General features: G+C 39.6%; 1 protein-coding gene across 1 annotated transcript in view; it reads left to right on the forward strand.

The window, feature by feature from the left end:
• The window catches only part of LOC124272785 (coadhesin-like), a 136,410-nt gene extending 115,666 nt beyond the window's left edge, over nucleotides 1-20,744 (forward strand). The window contains exon 8 of the mRNA XM_046707999.1: nucleotides 19,490-20,744. Coding sequence (XP_046563955.1) covers nucleotides 19,490-19,758 — 269 coding nt within the window. The 3' untranslated portion in view covers nucleotides 19,759-20,744. The remainder of the gene's footprint in view (nucleotides 1-19,489) is intronic.
• Nucleotides 20,745-20,998: the final 254 nt, after the last annotated feature.

A 20,998-nucleotide genomic window follows, 5' to 3' on the forward strand; every position in this document is an offset into this window, starting at 1 on the left:
TTAGCATAAACATTGCTCTCGCAACTGATGTGTAGGAAAATAAACATAACATTATTATGTATCTATTTCTGTTGTGAGTGATATGCAGGCCTACTTCGTAGTCACTTTGATTAAATGTTATATTTGAATATCGAAACCTTTTTGTCACAGCAAACACAACACTATCTCTTGTCATATTACACGATAATATTTGGAATTTTTCACAATATCTGAATGTTAATGTTATACACTGATAGGTTCATATTAGGAATACTATGGCACAATAGTATTTCTCTGCCGAATCGTTGCAGCGTTCTATAATACACTTATGAAATATAATACATGTTTTCCGTCCTTGAAGACATTGAAAAGAACTATCTATGCATTAAATGGAGGTTCACCTGATTACTGAGTATCGAGGAAATTATGTTTATCTACTACAGCGTTCTATAATGCACTTATGAAATATAATATTATGTTTTCCGACCGTGAAGTCATTAACAAGAATTATGCATTTTCTGCAGTCACTTGTGAATTGAACTAAATGAAGGTTCATCTGATTAATGAGTATCGAGGAAATTATGTTCATCTATAAATTAGACGCAGCTTCATGTTTTTCAAGACATCTTTCCGGAATATGCGTCTGTGAAGGCGTTCAAATAATGACGATATTGCACAGTATTATTCATGAGATTCTTGTCAAAAGTAAGGTCGGATAATAGATCGATTTTATTCAGCAGTGTTGGCCCTGGGGCCTATAGTACGATTACAGTTTGATTACTTGCACGTTGTGCTAGTAACATATTAAGTTTCTATTGGTATTGAATGCATATTTCAGATAAAAGGTATGGTATTAATTACACAACATCAATATTGTTTGATGTTAAAAGATTTGGCAATGTGTGTTCATACATTACAATTTTTGACAGACTTGGCAAATAATTAATAAATGATATTGATAGCATCTTCAGGACTTGGCCATACAGTCATGATAATTTAAGGAGTTAAAAGTGAGCGATAGGTCTTGTGGGAATTCAAAGATTCATTAAGACTGTAGCCGTCTAAGCGTAACTCTGTGTGTAATATTCATACATTTTCTAATATTATGCTTCTAATATTAATATTATTTTCATGGATTCATCATATTTTATCTATAGCTGTGCTATAGTTTTTCATTAAAATGTCTTTTCTGTTGCTGGAATTGAAGTAAGTCCCACACAGAGGTGGGATCATATGTCTTTGAAATATAAATTATGCAAACGGCTGGAACCTTGTGTTCCAATACAAAACGTTCGTAACGCTACGGCATTCGCATGCCTATGGTAAACTATAGAGTTGGCCTCAACCATTGACTGGATTACATTCTCTTCGTCAGCAGAGAAATTTCGACTTCTCTTTTTCCTTAGGGTGCAGGCGACATTTTGCGTTTCCATTTTTGGTAAACCGGAAGTAAACAGAAAACGGAACTATGGGATATATGGAAGCTAACCAGTGGCGTTAACCACACTGTTAAACTTTGACGGCGACGTTAGCTAACGGCATGACTAACCATGTTTTGAACAACGCATATTTGACGTTCGGTTACCTAACGGCCGGTTAAGGATTTAACCGGCCGTTAGGAGTTAACCGGCGTTTCAGATAACCGAGTATTGAACAACCGGGCCCAGATAGATAGTTAGTTAACCAACTAAGGAAGTTTCCACGAACACCATCATTTTCTTATTTGTGCAATAAACCTTTATGCCATGCCCTGTAAAAAGCTTTTGAAATATCACAAAACAGCATACAGTAAAGGTGGTGATTATCTAGGACTGAGCATATATTATGATAAATGTCTATGTTGAGATGTACTAGAATGACTAGCAGTAAAACCTGACTGGAATTTACTTAAAATGTTATGTTCATGGAAATGGTCGTGCACATGCTTTACCATACGGATTATTCTTTCAAGGCTTTTCCAAAGGATAGGTATTGAACTAATAGGTCTGTAATTAGTTGGGAGGGATGCAATTCCTTCTTTCAAAATAGGAGTAACATTACCCGTTTCCACATTGTAGGAAATACAGTCACTCAGTGATATATTATACAACAAACAAAGAGGTTCAGCTATAGATGTACAAATTCGTTTTAACACACTCATGTTAATGCCATCAGGTCCACTAGATTTGTTTGCTGGTAAGGTCTTATCAGATACCTCCTTTTCGGTTACAATGACATTTGTTATACTGTTAACACAGCGATGGCTAACAGGTGGCAAAGTCTTGCCGCCAGCAGTAACATTTGAAACAGATACAAAATATTCATTTAATGTTTGAGCTTTATCCAAATCTGTAAAAACTGAAGGTATCCCAGAATCATCAGTGACAAGAAGGGGAATGGGTCCCGATGAAGTAGTAACCACCTGATTGAGTAGACTGAGGTGATAATAGTTATCCAAAATAGATTAAAAGTTTCCCATGGCTATTCTTTTCAGACTATTTACTTTATTCCTTTGCTTTTTGTATTTATATAGCTCAGAAGTATTCAGAGATCGAAATGCATTTTTCCTTAGACGTTCTCATTTCTTTTAAGTATGTCACGAGGGGCGTTGAAAAAGTAGTCAAACTAACTATATTCTCGATGTCCAATGTTTGAAAAAAAGCTTCCATTTCATTTTGAAGGAATCATTAGCAAAGTCATATCCAAAATTTCATGTGGGTAATGTGGTTAACGAGATATTAGTCATCACAAAATTGGGGTATTATGTTTCTTGCAAATTTGCAGAAAATGGAAAACGATCTCCCATTTGGTATCTAGTAATAGTAATAGTAATAGTCCGCTTATATGGCGCTCACATCCAGGCACATTGCCTGCTCACGGCGCTACGTACATTACTATCCCCGATCATAGGACACTATCGTAGTTTCCGATACTTTTTCAACTCCCTGGGGACTGTACAGCCATGCTGCCTGTTAGGCGCAATGAACTAAACACTCACATTGCCAGCACATACTCACGGGTACCCATTTTACAGCTGGGTGAACTGAGACAGTGTAGATCTAAGTGTCTTGTCCAAGGATACTACGCAAATGTGCCCATCTCGGGAACCGAACCTCGGTGCCTCCTCGAAACAGGGCCTTCAGCGTGATAGGCAGACGCCTTACAACTGCACTATTGCTCTCTCTCTTGGATAATGGTATACCCTCAGATAGTATCATATAAAATATGTTCAGCGTAGTATTGGATGACTTCCCGTCATCATCAACATTCAAAGATTTGGATTGCTTGATTTACATTTAGACGGGGACTGTTTTTTTAGGACACCCTCATTTTAAATTTTCAAAAACATTGTGTCCAGATATACAACATAATGAGAGCTGACACTTGTGTGACCATTCAGTATTTAGTTTGAACCCTTGACACCATGTATGAATAAGTGAAAACTTTAGGATGAGTTATATCCTTATGATGACGTCAACTGAAAGGGGGTGGGTAGTGTTTCCAAAACAAGCCCTTTCAGTAAACATGAAGGGGGAGTCACTTGAACAAGCGATTATAGTTTAAAATTGCTTTTTGTGCAATTTTAATATCTAAGTTTGACTTTTACCAACATACAACATGTTTTTGCATATTTTGTTTCAATTGGTGTAGGGGATTCCTGCCAATACACCTTGATATAAAATTGGATCAAAATCTATTAATTCTTTCCTAAGTTCGCGGCTACCAAGCTTGGCATGTGCAAAACTGTTACACCTTCGCTGTGACCTTTAAAATGACCTCAAGGTCACTAAATTCAAGTGGTGTCCGTAAATCTCGTCAATAAACCTTGGTACCAAATTTGAACAAAATCCATCATTTCTTTCTCGAGTTCTTTCAGTAAACCGAAGGGGAGTCATTTGAACAAGCGATTGTAGTTTCAAATTGCCTTTTTGTGCAGTTTAATATCTAAGTTTGATTCTAGCCGACCTCTACCAATCTCAAACATACAAAAATGTTTCTTGCATATTTTGTTTCCTGAAGTTTAATTTGTGATGCATTTCATTGCTAGTCATCTAGGCTATTCCATTTGTCCGAACCACAACATACGGAGACAGATCATTTAGCAGACCGGGTGCTGTACTCTGGAATTGATTACCTGAAAATGTCAGAAAATCGGAAAATATCAACAGTTTCCGATCTTGTCGCAAAACCATCCTCTTCAAACGAGCATTCGACTAAGTGCACATGAGCAGGACTCTGGATATGTAGTGCTATACAAATGTCTAATTTGATTTAATTTGATTTGATATACCCGTTAGAAACCCACCCCCACCCCACCCACTTTATATTTATACATATCAAAACCTCAAAGGATATTTGCGAAAAGACATGATACAGAGGACAGTAAGAGATTTTATATCGATGATATATCAGGACGAATATCATTTTCGTCATTTGGCTAAGATTTGTCAATTCTTTCTTGGGTTATCGCGCTAACAATCTTTATATGGCAAAACCCTCAGATTTTTGCTGTGACCATGAAAATTATCTCAAGGTCACTCCACACTGACAATTTACGTCAATTTTCATTACAATTTACGTTTTTATTACAATTTACGTCAAGTTTATTACAATTTGCTGCAAGTATTACAATTTACGTCGTAACAACTATCTTTTGAAAGAATACAAAGATGTATTTACTGGCATCGGTCGTTTTCCTGGAGAGCCATTCCACATAGAAGTTGATGATGGGGCGATTCCTGTGCAACACCCAGCGAGACAGCTTCCTGTTCACCTACAGAGGCAATTCAAGGATCAGCTACAAGACCTGGTCGACCGAGGGTTCTTATGTAAAGTAGAGAATGAATACACGACTTGGATCAACTCTATTGTGTTGACAACTCGCACAAATCGTTCATTGCGGATTTGCCTTGATCTAAGAGATCTCAATAGATCGCTGAAACGATGTCCATGCTATGTCCGAACTGTAGGCGATGTCTTACTCAAGATAAATGGTGCTACACACTTTTCCATAATTGACGCTCGAAATGGTTTCCGGAAGGTCATGTTAAATGACAAAAGCAGCAGACTTGCCACATTCTCAACTCCCTGGGGAAAGTACACATGGACAAGGCTTCCTTTTGGGTTATCCGTCAGTGGTGACATATTCCAAGAGAAGATGGACTCTGTGTTTGGACATCTGAGAGGAGTGACTGGAATTGTTCATGATACGTTCATCTATGGCACATCAAGTCAATTGCGTTGTTGCACGAGTGCAGTATTATATCAGAGTTTTATGTTTTATGCTCATGAGTGAATGAGAGATATATTATTTTGTATAAGAGTGAAAGGGCTATCTGCTGTAAGATGTTATTTTTTTATTGGATTTTGTTAAAAATAGTTCAGTAATACCTTAAAGTGGGAGATGAAAAGATATGAGTAACTATCTTTGGTAACACCGGTTACGGACCTAAATACACGGGGACACAATTTACGGTATACGACATGGCTACGGAAATAAATAGCTTTTGAACGAAGCATTCACTTATTATTTTACAGGGTTGAGATTTAACATGGGCTGTCTATTTGCAGATGCAGGTTTTAACCCCACGCTCACTGATTAACTGGCTTTTGATCACCCATCCTTTTTTTATACCCCCGGCATTTTTCAACAAAAATTTGACGATTTGTCAAACATAACCTAAGGTGGTGCCTTTTGCTATGTACAGATTATTGCCATATTTATTTTTCTCGGTTTCCATGGAAACGTTTTGGACTTAGTCTTAAAGAGGGGTGGGCTTCGTTTCCGGAGCATAACTCAAAAACCGTTCAATATTTTTCAACAAGGCTTGGTACATATATCAAACAGAACCTTAAGTGGTGCCTTTGCTATTTGCAGATTTTTGTCATTTTTATTTTTCCCGGTTTCCATGGAAACGATTCGGACTTAGTCCCAAAAGTGAGGGACGGGCTTCGTTTACGGGGCATAACTCAAGAACCGTTCAATATTTGTAAACAAAACTTGGTAGATATATCAAACAGATCCTTAAGTTGTGCCTTTTGCTATATGCAAATTTTTCCCGGTTTCCCGGTTAGCCTGAAAGGAAGCTTGCTTTTTAAAACTTATTGAGAGGTTAGATTAGGCGATTGTGTTGTCGTAAGAGGCAACTAACTTCAGGCTTGCTGACTTGAGATGCATGTCATCTTACTACAAGGGTTTGCATATATGTTTATGTCCAAAAACGTATTCAAATATTTAGCTGGCACGAAAATAATCAACGACATCATCGTAACTGAACGGCATGATCAGCAACACGTCCGACTAGAAATGGTTCCTAGGAAACTATTCTATCACCGGAATATCTATGAATATAAACAATATAAACAAAAACCCAAACCAAAAACAACTACCTTCTGATAAAAACAATATATGTTTCGTTAGAGAGGCGGTGAGGTACCCTAGTGTTACGCCGCCCTATCGTCCAGTTGAAGGCCCAGATTCTATTATTGACATGGGTGACTGGGTGAGTTGGGTTTTACGTCATTCACCCACTCACTCACTAATATCTTATGTTCCTAGTGAATGAGTGAGTGACTTTAGTTTTACGCCACTTTTAGCAACATTCCAGCAATATCACGGCGGGGGACACCTGAAACGGACTTCACACATTGTACCCATGTGGGGAATATGGACATGGGAACAGTGTATGAAATCAATGTCTGGTAGTGGAGAAGGGATATTTAAAGAGTAAATTACTAACAGTGAGCGGAATATATGTTCTGTGCAGAGCTCACATAAAGACATTTGCCGCTTATAATTACTTGAGGAAATATCGTTTTGAAAACTGTTTGGAGTTTTTAGTGACATACACATGTTTGGGCTGTAGACATAGTTTCAAATATTTTATCATGCCCGATATTGTCTGAGTCCCAACACATGGAAATGGACAAACATTTTTTACATCAGTTAACAATTTAACCTGTGTTTATATTGTCATTCATTGACATGTTGTTTTTCTTGTACGTTTTCTTTTTCGTTCCCATGTACTATGTTTCTTTCGACTTGATATTACTTGTGTTTTAAAAGCTTCTCGGAACTCCAAATGATTTAGGCAAGGTTTTAGAAAAACGGATTGTTTTGTGTTCAATGAGCTAGTTTTTCAATCTGAGGTGAGACTGTAATATAGATCTGTCTGCTATACCTCGACAAGCTGTTTGTGGGTTCTGTAAATCTGCGAGTGGTAAAAAAGCAAGCAATCACCGGACCCAAAAGGTTACACGAACAGTGGAACATTTAATGCAGTAAGGCAGTACTTTGAGTCCGACACCATATAGCTGGAATGGTGCTGAGTGCGGCGTAAAGCAACAAACAACCATACCGAGTCTGATAGTTATTACGGACCTTTCGGTAAATGAAATGTACAGCCAAATTCTTCTTCACCCCCAATTAGTGCAAAGATTCTGCAGAAACGTTGCAGAGAGGTACCCGTCCAATGACACTATGCCGTTTCTAATGTTTTCCAGTTGACGGAGCTGTCAGCACCTGGGGGTCGTGGGGCACGTTGGTATGTTCACAGACATGCGGCTCCTCGGCCACAGGAACCAGGACTCGAACCCGAACCTGCACCAACCCTGCTCCAGCTCACGGAGGAGCGGACTGCTCAGAGTCTCTTACAAGCACCATCAGCGAGAACTGTGGTTTCTCACAGTGCCCAGGTGAGGTGATTGGTTGGTTGGTTTGTTGTTTTACGCCGCACTCAGCAATATTCCCGCTATATGGCTGTGGTGAAGTCATACATAGACCTATACTAATGATCTAATGACATGGCCGGAATGGCGGATGGTAACGATTTTGTCGCATTTAATTTTGTTAGCTTTAATTTTGTGTAATATAAGGAAGCCAGTTAAACATGTTATATTTAAAATAATGATTATAAAAAAAACATCATATAATATGATTATTATGATCCTCTGGTGATGCATGTCAAGAATCGTGATGAAAGCAGGAGATTCCATAAGTGTTTGAAAACAAATATATATATCAAATAACTGTTTTGAAGCGTGCCTAGACTAGAATCTCAAAGTTGACCTTTCAGTGAACTGTTCTAACAGCTTGATAACTTAAAAATCAATGGCGTTCTCTGTTTGATTTTCACATATGTGGATTCTTAACCTGACAAATGTTTAAAGGTATTAGTATGCGGTTTACGGAATGCTGGTATGCCATTGAGAACAATTGTAAGAGATGTTGTATAGGCTATTGCAAGAGACTATCCACTGAAAACGTCATCCAAATAATGACGTTAAGGAGCGTCAGCGTTCAGGTCGACCACGAGTGACCACTCCTAGGAGAGAAACAGCCCTTCTCAAAATCCCTTCCGCATCACCGTTTGTCCAACAGAACAGTCCCAAATCACCTAAACTCGCCAGAGTATAGAGCCTATCAGACATCCGTTGTTTTCCCCAGAGTACAAAGCATTATGACTAGCTTGGTGTCAAGCTCAACGTCACTGGATTTGAGGTCACGGGGAAGGGTCCACTCGTCACATGATGTAGGGTTGTGTTTACACACTATTGCCCATATCACGAGGGGTATACAGTCTGATGTACGCTTTGATGCACACAGAGTACAGGGTACAACAGGCCGTGATATATACTACTCATCAAAAGTTCAGATTCACTAGTGTAAATGTAGTCACTTACTTCAGTCAACTGTTCTAAACTAGATTTTTCAAAATATTTCATGCTGTTTAAAGGTATTGTTTACACATGAACTGATGTATTGTAAAACGTATTCGTAACGTGGAAAGGATATTGTCATGAGTTCAACAAATGATGAAACTCAGTGAAAATTGGCGAATTCTTAACAAAACTTTACACCAAAAGGCAGCTGTTTACATGCACGATATTTGCACATGATTTTCAGCAATTTGATGAATGATCCTCGTGCAATTCATCTGCATAAAGTTTGCAGTTGGTTCCCCCCGAGTTAGTGGAGAAATTCATTTTCGACATAACCATATATATTTACATAACATATAGTGAGTGCTTTAAGTGAGTCTAAACTTTTGGTGGGTAGTAAACTGAGGGGCAAAAGAAACGTCCCCAAAGTAAAATTGTAAAAAACATTTCTTCTGTTTTCGTTATGACGGAAATTTATTTAGGAACACATCTCCCGAACGCATCCCCACGTCTCACAGAAAGGAAATCCACGTGGAGTTTTTTGTAAGCATGAAAATTGCTTTTATTCACGTTTTTTTGCATGCTGCTGTGGAAACATACCCGTATGAAAGTACAGTATAAAAATTATGCTCGACTGTTCGAATTCATCACTTCAATACGTTGGACACAAAGAACATGCCTCGACTCACGGCAGAACAGAGAGAACGAGCTATTGGGATGTTGCAGCTGGGTGCTTCTCACAGTCACGTTGCAAGAATCATGGGTTGCAGCAAGAAAACCATCACCAGACTGATGACACGCTTCAGAACAACAGGTCGGACTGCAGACAGGCCTAGGACAGGGAGACCACCCGTAACCACCCCTCAGGAAGACCGCCATTTACGGGTGCTTCACTTGCGCAACAGATTCCTGACTGTGACGTCATCAGCAACAACCAGCCTTACCCATCCAGTCAGTAGAAGGACCATATCCAGACGACTCCGCCGATTCGGTATCAGAGCCTACAGACCATTCCGGGGCGTGACGTTAACGCGTGAACATCGACGTCGTCGATTGGCTTGGGCACGTAGAGTTCGGCAGTGGCAGCCGCGGAACTGGCGCCGGGTACTCTTCAGTGACGAGAGCCGCTTCCAGTTGAACAAAGCTGATGGTCGGGTACGAGTCTACAGACGTCGGAACGAACGCACAGCTCGTTGTTGCGTTCAGGAAGTTGAGACGTTTGGCGGCGGTGGTGTGATGGTGTGGGGGGGACTTTGTGGCGAGAGGAAGACTGACTTGTCGGTGATAGAGGGAAACCTGAATGCCCGTCGATACATTGATGTTGTTTTACGACCTGTCGTGTTACCCTTCCTCCAGCAGAATCGAGGCGTGTTGTTTCAGCAGGATAACGCTACTCCCAACACTGCTGTTGTTACCCGGAACTTCCTGACCAACAACAACGTAAACGTCATTGAGCACCTATGGGATCATCTCGGCCGTCAGGTTAAGCAACGTCAACATCCCCCACAGACAAGAAACGCTTTGGCTCAAGCTCTACAGGAAGAATGGCGTCGCATCCCACATCACGTGATCAGACGTCTTGTGCACTCTGCACGACGTCGTGTGGCAGCATGTATCGCTGCAAGAGGTGGACACACTCGCTACTGAGGAGTTGGACACTCAAAGACACTCTGTCAGTACTGATGTGCATGTGTTGTCATGATCGAAAACCGGACATTTGAACCTCCTGTGAAAAACGTCACAAAAACTCTACTTACAGCAAATTGTTTCAATTGTTCTGTAATGACAGTCTGCATAATATGTTCAAAAATTATATCAAACATTTCAACATTGAATTGCACGTGTTTGTATCATTTTATGATACAAAAATGATCGGGGACGTTTCTTTTGCCCCTCAGTTTATATCTACAAGGAATTTATCTTACCATAATTTCTACTGCTTGTCTTTTTAACGTGGGCAATAAACAATATGTACACACAATCCTATATAAGAACTAGAGATGCAGTGTGCGTGTATGCGTGCGTGCGTGTGTGCCTTAGCACACCTCAGCCATTAGACTGAGTCGTGGCATAGCGTAATATACTTGTGGAATATACTGTGTAATATACGCGGTGGCTGAGCGGGATAGGTGGCTGACTTTGTGTGCTGGTGATTAGGTGCCTGACCCTGAGGGTGTGGGTTCGAATCCCGGATGGGACTTAACCCAACAAAAGTACTAGAACCTGTACTTAACTAAGAAGGTGTTTTCCCAAATATAACATGTGCTAAGTTATAGATGATATTTTTTCATTGAACTGATTTACCAGAAAGTAATAAAAACAGTTTTTCGGAAGCACTAACATAATACATAATATTTTCTTCACCTTTAGTAAACGGTGGAGTCAGCAGCTGGAGCTCTTGGAGTGGTTCCTGTACACAAACCTGTGGCACATCTCATACTGTTTCCAAAACCCGTAGTCGAACCTGCACAAATCCATCTCCAGCTGACGGTGGATCTTTCTGTTCGGAGACGCTTTCAGAAACGTCTGTCTTCAACTGCGGCCTGCCTGCATGTACAGGTAGACATCGCATTAAAATTAATAATACTTTTCATATTCGTATATACTTCATGCAAGCAAAAGGACAATATTACTGCAACGTACATTCCTAAGAAGTTTACTCCGAAAAATATCATAAAGCCAAAAGTTACCAATAATGGCCCTGGCTCGTTTCCCTAAATAGGTACATTTCATGAGCCCGTTTTTGATGTAATATTGGTGCAATGTTGCTAAAGCGGCGTAAAACTAGTCACTCACTCATCAACAGAAACATAAGAAATAAGGGAACGAATAATGTTATTTCTGTTATTAATGTTTTTCTCTCTTATTCTCCGAAAAAAGAACGTTGTGGAACCGTTCGAAATTCGGTTATCCAGTGGACTGTCCCTGATGAAATGAAATAATTGAAATAGCCGAAATGTACCATGTCAATTCAAATAGAACTTCTTTGTGATTCGGGTATTTTGATCATCATATTTTATTGCAACAGCACCAAACTTTGGCACCTGCAGTTCCTCCTGTTCTGGGACAAACGTTGTCTGCAATAACGGATTGTGTGTGTGTGACATCATGTACGTCAAACGTGGCGGCAGTTGTGTCCAGAGTAAGTATTTAAAACAAATAACCGTCTTCTACGTCGTAACAAAGGCTACGAAAGGTGAGTCAAAAGAAACTAAAGAAGTAAGTCACACAATATTGATCGATTATCGATAAGTATCGGAAGCAAGAATGACAAAACTGTTAATGACATCACTGGTGAGTGACATGTTTTCGTATGAATTATTAACAAAACTGTGTCCTGAACATAAGTAAGAAGCAGACCATGAATTAAGTCCTAAATTCGTAAATGGTGTGAGAAATCTATCACAAAAGTTAAACACAAATTTCATATCGATAATCATTAATAATTTTTACTATTGACGATCTTTTTGATTATTGATCCTTTTAGCCAGCCCTACTTTCAGATTAAAGCAGAGCCAAGTCCCATAACTGTCTCTAGAATCCACTGAATCGTGAATGGCAATAGAATGTGTACAGATACAATCATATAAGTGTGAGTGAGTTAGAATTTAACGTCACCTCGGCAATATTTCAGCCATATAGTGACGAGAAATGTTTTACATAAACAATAAATTAAAGTTGATAAATAATCAGTCATCGAAGGACTGTAAAATAACTAGAGTATCACAGATGGAGTTTAAAACTAGCATGAACATGTAAAACTATTTTATTTACGAAGACAATACAATATACAAACGGGCTATAGATCGCCAACAACTGAAGGTAGATCACCATACCAGGAACCATGGGGACTTACATTACTTTTGCTACCTGCATGGACCCTAGCTGGATTTACACCATCCCTTCAGCTGTTTGCGAAAAGTAGGAAAATTTAGCCACAAATTAAAATGACAAGAATACTACGTTTAAAACACAGGACGTGAAAATTTTACTTTGAAAGTGTTTGGGACTTACGTACCCTCTCAGAAGGACAATAATTTTACGCTACTTCAACCCCCTTTGAGGATACAACCACTAACAATCTAAGCTCATAATCTACACTACCAATCATTAAAACACATCTATCTACAGAACATATTTATCAAAATTCATTAATTAAATCAATTTCTTTTAAAAAAGCAAGAATTAAATGAAGATGAACAGAATTAAAAAGATCCTTAACAGTTTTAACATTGAAATATTTATCCCTTATGATTGAGATTTCAACACAGTCAAGCAGGAGATGCTTGACTGTGACTCTCTCATCACAAGGGATACAAAACGTAGGATCTTCACCTTTTAACAAATATTTGTGAGTGTACCTTGTATGGCCAATACGACATCGTCGCATGATGACCTCTTCAAATCTGGACTGACAACCCAAGTAGGTGTAACCAATATAGGGTTTTATTTCATGTAATTTATTAATACCCACTTGGGTGTCCCACTTCTTCTGCATCAGATCGCGGATGTAAGTTCTAATGCTAGCTTTGTAATCAGAGTATGGAATAAGAAGTGGTGCCACAGATTTGTTGAGTGCTGCCTTGTATTCCCAGAAATGCCAACATGGCTGGGTAACCAACAAAAGACGATGTCGTATTGGCCAGTAGCAAGTTCATTAGATAATTCGATAATTTCTAGTAAAAGTGGATTTTTTACAAGAAATATTTTTTATAGCCTGAAGGCAAGAAAGAGAGTCAGAAAAGATGATATATTGTTTATGTTGTCTTTGAATATATTTAAGAGCTGTTAATATGGCGTTTGCTTCTGCTGTAAAAATAGAGCTGTTATCCAGTATTCTAGAAGATATTGTTCTGGATCCAATGACAGTGGCACAAGCAACTGCGCCACCATCCTTGGACCCATCTGTAAATAAGGATTTGTATGTATTATATTTACTTTTTAATTGATTTTATTCTTGTTTATATTGTAATTCATTAGCTTCTCCTTTTTTTAAATAATGTTAATGTTAGGTCAACTTGTGGCCTAACCAACTGCCAAGGAGGAGAAGAAAGAAGAAGGGAAGGAGCTATATTTACCAGCTCAATGCCAGCAGCAGAAATGAATGGTTTAATTCTTAAACCAAGAGGTGGAACAAGAGAAGGCTTTTTGTTGCACAAATCTTCATAAAGAGGTTTAAAGACACAGTTAAATGCAGGGTTAGACTCGTTAGAATAAAGTTTTGTTATATACTGCAAGGACAATTTTACACGGCGTTGTGTAAGAGATGGTTCATCTGCCTTGACGTAGAGACTCTCAACAGGACAAGTCCTAAAGGATCCAAGGCAAAGTCTAAGACCTTGTTGATGGACAGAATCTAATAGTTTTAAGTTGCTTTTGCAGGCTCCACCATATACGATGGAGCCATAATCAAGTTTGGAACGGACCTATGATCGATATAGGTGTAGGAGAGTGGCTTGATCCCCTCCCCACTTAGAATTTGAAACAACTTTCAACAAGTCAAGTGCCTTCAGGCATTTAGTTTTAAGGGATTTAATATGCGGCAGAAACGTTAAATGAGAGTCAAAAATTAAACCCAAGAACTTGGCCTCCTTTACAACTTTAATGGGAGTGCCATTGACTGACTGACTGACTGAGTTTTAGTTTTACGCCACTTTTAGCAATATTCCAGCAATATCACGGCGGGGGACACCAGAAGGAGTGCCATTGAGAAACATTTCCGGGTCCTTATGCGGTTTATATTTTCTACAAAAATGTATACAATTAGTTTTGGATTTAGAAAATTTAAAACCGTTTTCAAGACACCATACATTTATTTTATTTAAACACAGCTGTAGTTGCCGTTCAATAGTATGCATATTCTTACCGCGACAAGAAATATTAAAATCATCCACAAAACGTGATCCATCAATTGAATCGGTTAAAACCTTTGATAAACTGTTGATCTTAATGCTAAATAAAGTGACAGACAAAATACTGCCTTGTGGGACACCCTGATCCTGATTGTAATGAGCAGACAGGGTAGAACCCACGCGGACTTGAAATTGTCTGTCATTTAAAAAGTTGGCTATAAATTGAGGCAAGCGGCCTCGCAATCCAAAGCCATGTAAATCTTTTAAAATGCCATATTTCCACGTAGTGACATATGCTTTTTCTAGATCAAAAAAGATAGACACAGCATGTTATTTATTAATTAGAGCGTTTTTAACAAATGATTCTAAACGCACCAAGTGATCGACAGTACTTCTGTTTTTACGGAAACTACATTGTATATCTGTTATTAGGTTATTGGTTTGCAAGTACCAAACAAGTCGATTATTTATCATGCGTTCCATGGTCTTGCAAACGCAGCTAGTTAGTGAAATTGGCCTATAATAGGAAGGATCAGTATGATCACGTCCAGGTTTAGGGATGGGCACAATTATAGCATCACGCCACGACGAAGGAAATTGTCCAGATGTCCAAATGTCATCAAAAATAGATAAGAGCGTCTCTAAACATGATTCAGGTAAGTGTTTCAGGAGTGGATAATGTATACCATCAGCTCCTGAAGCAGTATCGTGAGCGTGGTCAAGAGCAGTATGAAGCTCATGTATCGAAAAGGTTTCATTGTAGTCTTCCCCATTGTCTCAATTGAAATTAATATATTTCTTTTCCTGCTGTCTTTGATATTTCTGGAATTCAGGTACATAGTTAGATGAGGAAGAGTGTTTGGCCAAAGTTTCTCCAAGTTCATTTGCTATGTCAGATTTATCAGTTAATAATTCATCTCCATCTTTGAGATGCTTAATGCTAGATTTAGAGCCCTTACCTTTTATTTTCTGGATCATGTTCCACACCTTTGATATCGGCGTGCGCGAATTGATGTTTGAGACATAGTTTCTCCAAGATTGGCGTTTACTTTGTTTAAAAGTACGCCATGCTTTGGCGTTTAAAATTCTAAATTTGTTTAAATTGTGGACGATAAGATAGCAACGGAAATAATGTTCAGCTTTCTTCCGTGCCTTACAGCTTGTTTGCATTCAGCGTTAAACCATGGTTTACGTATATGAGGAACTGCAGAGGATTTGGGGATACACTTGTCAGCTATGTGTCTGAGCTCATCTGAAAAACATTTTATGGCATCAGGAAGATCATGAAAAAGTTCAGGTTTGAGTTTGTCAGCACAGAAAGTTTCATATAGAGGCCAGTTAGCCTTCTTAAAGTTCCATCTTGATGATGGAGGAACATCAGATGGATTCACGGGTTTTAGTTTTGTTGGGAAATGGTCACTTCCACACAGGTCGTCGTGGACTGACCACTCAAATTCACTCAATAAGTCTGAGTCTGTAATTGAATAAGTTCCTGTGCCAGGATGTAAGTATATGTTAGAACCGTCATTTTATATGCATAAATCATTATCTGAACAAAAGTCTTCTAATAGTTTTCCTTTAGCATTAATAGTTGTACCACCCAAGAGCGGGTTGTGACCATTTAAATCTCCAATAATGATACAAGGTTTCGGGAGTTGGTCATATAAATTTTGAAGGTCAGTCTTCTGAAGAGTTGAAGACGATGAAATTTATAAAGAGCATAATGTGAACGCAACATGTAACGTCAGTCGTACGGCAACCGCCTGGAGACCAGTATTAAGTATAACAGGGCTATGGATAATATTCTGTTTGATAAGGATCGAAGATCCTCCAGTGGCCCGATCACCCGGAGGTGAAAAAGAATGGTATGCATTGAAATGGCGTAGGTCAAATGTATCCGTCTGTTTTAAATATGTCTCCTGAAGACAAATGGCTGATGGTGTGAAGTCCTGGACTAATAGCTGCAAATCACCGAAATTATTCCTTAGCCCTCTGCAGTTCCACTGTACAAGATTATTAGAAGACATTATCTTTTGGGGGGATTTATTGGGGATCTACCCCGCACTTGTTTGGAGGGCGACAAGCTATGTGCCCTAGAATGGACGTTTTCAGATACGTCCATGGCCTCAAGAGATCCGTATTTGTTGAATAATTGAATTTGATTTTCTGACCCCTTTGGGGCTCTGCCACTGAGTTTTGCGTGAATTTTATTTGATTGATTGCCATTTGCGTTTCCATACGGGACAGTCCTTAGAGTAAGCTGGGTGATTCCCTGCGCAGTTGATGCACTTTTTGACATTACTGTTACAATATTCTGTTGTGTGTGTCTTTTCACCACAGTGAGCACACACAACAGACAATGTACAAGTATTTACGCCGTGGCCAAACTTCTGACATTTAAAGCACCTGAGAGGGTTTGGAAGGTAAGTCTCCACATTGAGGTTACAATAACCTGCCTTGAGAGATTTTGGAGCAACGGGTAAAGAAAAGGAAAACAGATAGGTGTTGGTTTTGATAGTTGTATCGTTTTTACGTGTAGAAAAACGTTTAACATAGAGTACACCCTGATCCTTCATTTCGGAAACGATATGTAGTTCCGACATGTCAGCCAGCAATCGCTCACGATCTCTAACGATTCCCTTGCTCGTGTTAAGGGTCTTGTGAGCCGTGACAGTGACGTGAATGCCGACAAAAGTTTCAGTGTTCAATAGGTTGTTTGATTGCTGTCTCTTGCCACACTCAACTAACAGCGCACCAGAACGTAATCTGTTAAGGTTCTTCACATCGCCAGCAATGCCTTGGATACCTTTAGACACAGCAAAAGGATTAAATTTTAATGGTGTATCATCTTTGGTCTCAATGACAACAAAACGTGGCCAGTAATCAGTTGGTTTGGGCAGTCTGAGTTCGTTGTCAACAGGGTCATTGTCAAGAGGACGTTTGGTTTTTTTGGTTGGAGTTTCATAAGCCATGGTTATTTTGTTAGATTTCATCATCCGAGCTCCCCACCCACCACGGAGTATCACAAGATCAATGCTAAAACAAGTGGATTTCCAACTTGCAGCACCAAGGATACCCGGATGATATACTCCAGCAGAAGAATTAAAAGATTAATAATTCTACCAGATACACAGGGCTTGGCGTGACCAGCCGATTGATAGAACCGGGCCAGTTCTACCATCCGTCTAGGTGAAGTCAGGGCCGAAGTGGTGTGTTGGGCAAAGGCACACTGTTCCTGGAACCAGTGCCCTCAACCACCAGAATCCCGTCTTCCACCGACACAGGGGCGCAACCCACGGCAAACGGGTTGGTGGACCAAATATACCCCGGGGTCCACAACGGGGGGTCGAAGAGCGCTTAGCGTTACCCAGCACCCACCACGAGGAGGTGGCTCTTCACGGGTGCCAAAATCATATAAGAACTATACACATGGAACTTAATTAAGCACTTCCCTATATTTTCATATTGCCATGAAAATGAGCAACCATTATCATTAGTATGTATACTGGAAAGCTTAAACACCATTGTTTCCTGAAAGTTGACATTTTGGACTAAACAATAACAACAAAATAATGAAAATTTGCAATATTTTAATTAACAAAATGACATGAAAACGTTAACGATGTTTTGTCAAGAAAATGTATCCCTCTACAACTGTGGGGCTGCAGAGTTCCAAAATTGGCGAGGTGAGTGTCTCTCAGTCTGAAAATGTTCTCTGTCATCTTCAGACAACAAATCACAGGAAACATGTTAATAGCATGCATGTCTACCTTGTGCATGGATGACTGCACTGACCCCCCTCCCCATGCTTGTCTTGAGTCTCCGGATTCGCTCCAGGGGCAGCTGCTGCCACTCCCGGCGCAAAGCTGCTTCCAAACATGCCAGGACTTGAACAGGCGGATCTAGTGTTTGCACTCGGTGTCCAACAATGCCCCAGACAAGTTCCAATGAATTCAGATCCGGGCTCATAGCAGGCCATGGAAGTTTGGTTACAGCTTTGTTGGAGAACGATGTGGTCGGGCGTTGTCATCCATAAATACAGGGCGAGTGGCTAATGGATGGTTATCAAAATGTTGCACAAGAATAGGATCCAGGATGTTCCGGATGCTGTGGTCGCCATTGAGATTTCCACGAACAGTTACCAAGTCCAGTTTACAATCATGGGAGAGACAACTCCAGACCATGACAAATCCACCACCGTAAGGAAGTGATGCACTGAAGTTCCTAGGCTCATAGGCTCTGTTCGCTGGCGCCCGTCTGTGACATGCAATCACAAGTGACTCTCATCCGACCAATGCACCTTCCTCCATGACGTCCAATTCCATGACACCACTCCAAATGAGTCCTCTTGTGAAGATTGGTCAAGGCGGGACGCTTGATCACCATTCTTGCCCTCATCCCAAGTGCCTTTGTGCGGTTTCTTACAGCCCTATTGCACAGACGTCTGTTGGGGAACCATAGGTGCTTCTTGATGCCATTTGTAGTGAAAGGCTGACGTCTCACAGAGCTTGCTAAATCCCGATCCTTGACCTGGCCTTGGTCAGTCCTTAACCTTGTTGGTTTGACAGTGTTTTTCCGCATTGAGTTAATAGTGCTTTTTGTGACAATCGTGGACAGTGTGCTTCAACTGCATATTGGGATGTGTTTTGACGTTTGATTTAGCAAACCCTTAAACAATATTAGTCATCGTTAAATTTCAAGATTTATCATTAGGTAAGTTGGTCACTTAAATTATGTTAGGGGGTGCTTAATAAGTTACATGTGGATATTTATATGTATATATATATATATCCACATGCCACTGACCCTTATGGTGCTGTTTGTTTGGTATGGATCAGATATTTGCAGAATTCTGTAATGTCGGTTGAAAAAATGACAGGTGTCCACGCAGATTGAGCACGATGACCTTCATCAGTGTGACCCCCCGATTCAATATGTCTGCTTTGGCGACAAGAATTGTTTATGCTTCACTCTTTATATGCTTCACTGCTTCACAAATTATTTACTTCTTTTTTCAGGTTGCGGTTCAGCTGGATATGGATCAGGCTTCACTCTCTTCAACGGCAAAGTCCTCAATGGTTACAACGACAGGGTTGTTCATTCCATTCAAACAGCAGCGGCCTGCATGAATCTGTGCCTGTCAGAATCAGGCTTTACTTGTGTAACTGCTGACTTTGAGCATCAATCGAAAACATGTTATCTCAGCAAAACACCTTGGTATAATGCACCATCCAGCTCCGCGGTCAGTAGCACCGTTTATCACCAGATAATCCGTAATTGTGCTTAAAAAGCATCAGTTTGAAAGGTCACGAGTACCTTGTGCGTAAAACTGTGCGACCATGGAATGTATCTTATGATGTTAGGCTGTTATCTCCAGATAATCCGTAATTGTGCTTAAAAAGCATCAAATGAAAGGTTACGTTGTGCGTAAAACGGTGCTACCGTCGAATGTTTCTCATGATGTTAGGCTCAGACTTCAAGTAGATCAAGTAATATTATCTGCACACGGAAAATCGTACCTGAGACGCTTGTAAATTGTAGCTCAGTGGTTGATATTGTGTTCATATTTCCTTTCTAAAAATCACTACACGAAACATTTGTTTTTTAACCTAAGTTTTGCTGCCAGATTGCATCAGATTCCTTCTTATGTTAGTAATTATCATCTGAATGAGGCTCATGATTGTTCTTTCTATATGTTGCTATTATTATTGTGCGACCGTTGAGTGTTAGGCTGAGATTTCAAGTAGATCAGGTAAGATTATCTGCACACGCAAAAAGTGTCCCTGAGATGCTTCAATAATAAATCATTGCAGGGAACTGAACAGTGAATGAGCTTAAACGCCGATTTTAAGAGAATTCAGTCATAATAACGGCTTTTTTTAGGAGAAAACCCATAAATGTAGGTCATAGTTGTCTAGTGAAACCAGCAAGCATGGCTGGCATGCTGTTTAGTTTTATGTGTTTTAATAAACAAAAGCTCGTCAAAATAAGTAAATAAAAAAGTGGATAACGTAGACAGCTTCTGCCATAGTTCATGGTTAGACGTTGTTTCCACCAAAGGATATGCCTTTTTGTGGCCATCATAGCACTCCCCTGACATCTTCGCACTTTCCTTTCTCTGTGTCATATTTTCTGAATTATCTCACAACAAATTCTATCACTTGCGTTCACCATCAATCACCGAGCTTCAAAAGACAATTTACGATTCTTGAGAAGTGTTAAAACCATCATAAAAAGCTTAAACAGAACGTTGGAACACAATACTCCAGGCGTGTGTTACTGTGGAGTGAAAAGTCTTATTAGCCACAACTATTAAGACCTTGTTAAAATATGTCTCTCTTGTTTAACGTCTATTTATTCAGTGATATCACTCTCCCACACGTTATCACCGTCGATGATTTCCTGTGACAACGACTGAGTTAATTCGTTATCACAAATGATTTACCACCAATATATAAGCTCCAAATTATGATAAAAATTACAAGACCCTTTCTATATCCATAGGAATCGACTATACAATTCCGCCT

The sequence above is a fragment of the Haliotis rubra genome, unplaced genomic scaffold (genome assembly GCF_003918875.1).
Source record: "Haliotis rubra isolate DU_JTF1 unplaced genomic scaffold, ASM391887v1 Scf1030, whole genome shotgun sequence".
Lineage (NCBI taxonomy): Eukaryota > Metazoa > Mollusca > Gastropoda > Lepetellida > Haliotidae > Haliotis > Haliotis rubra.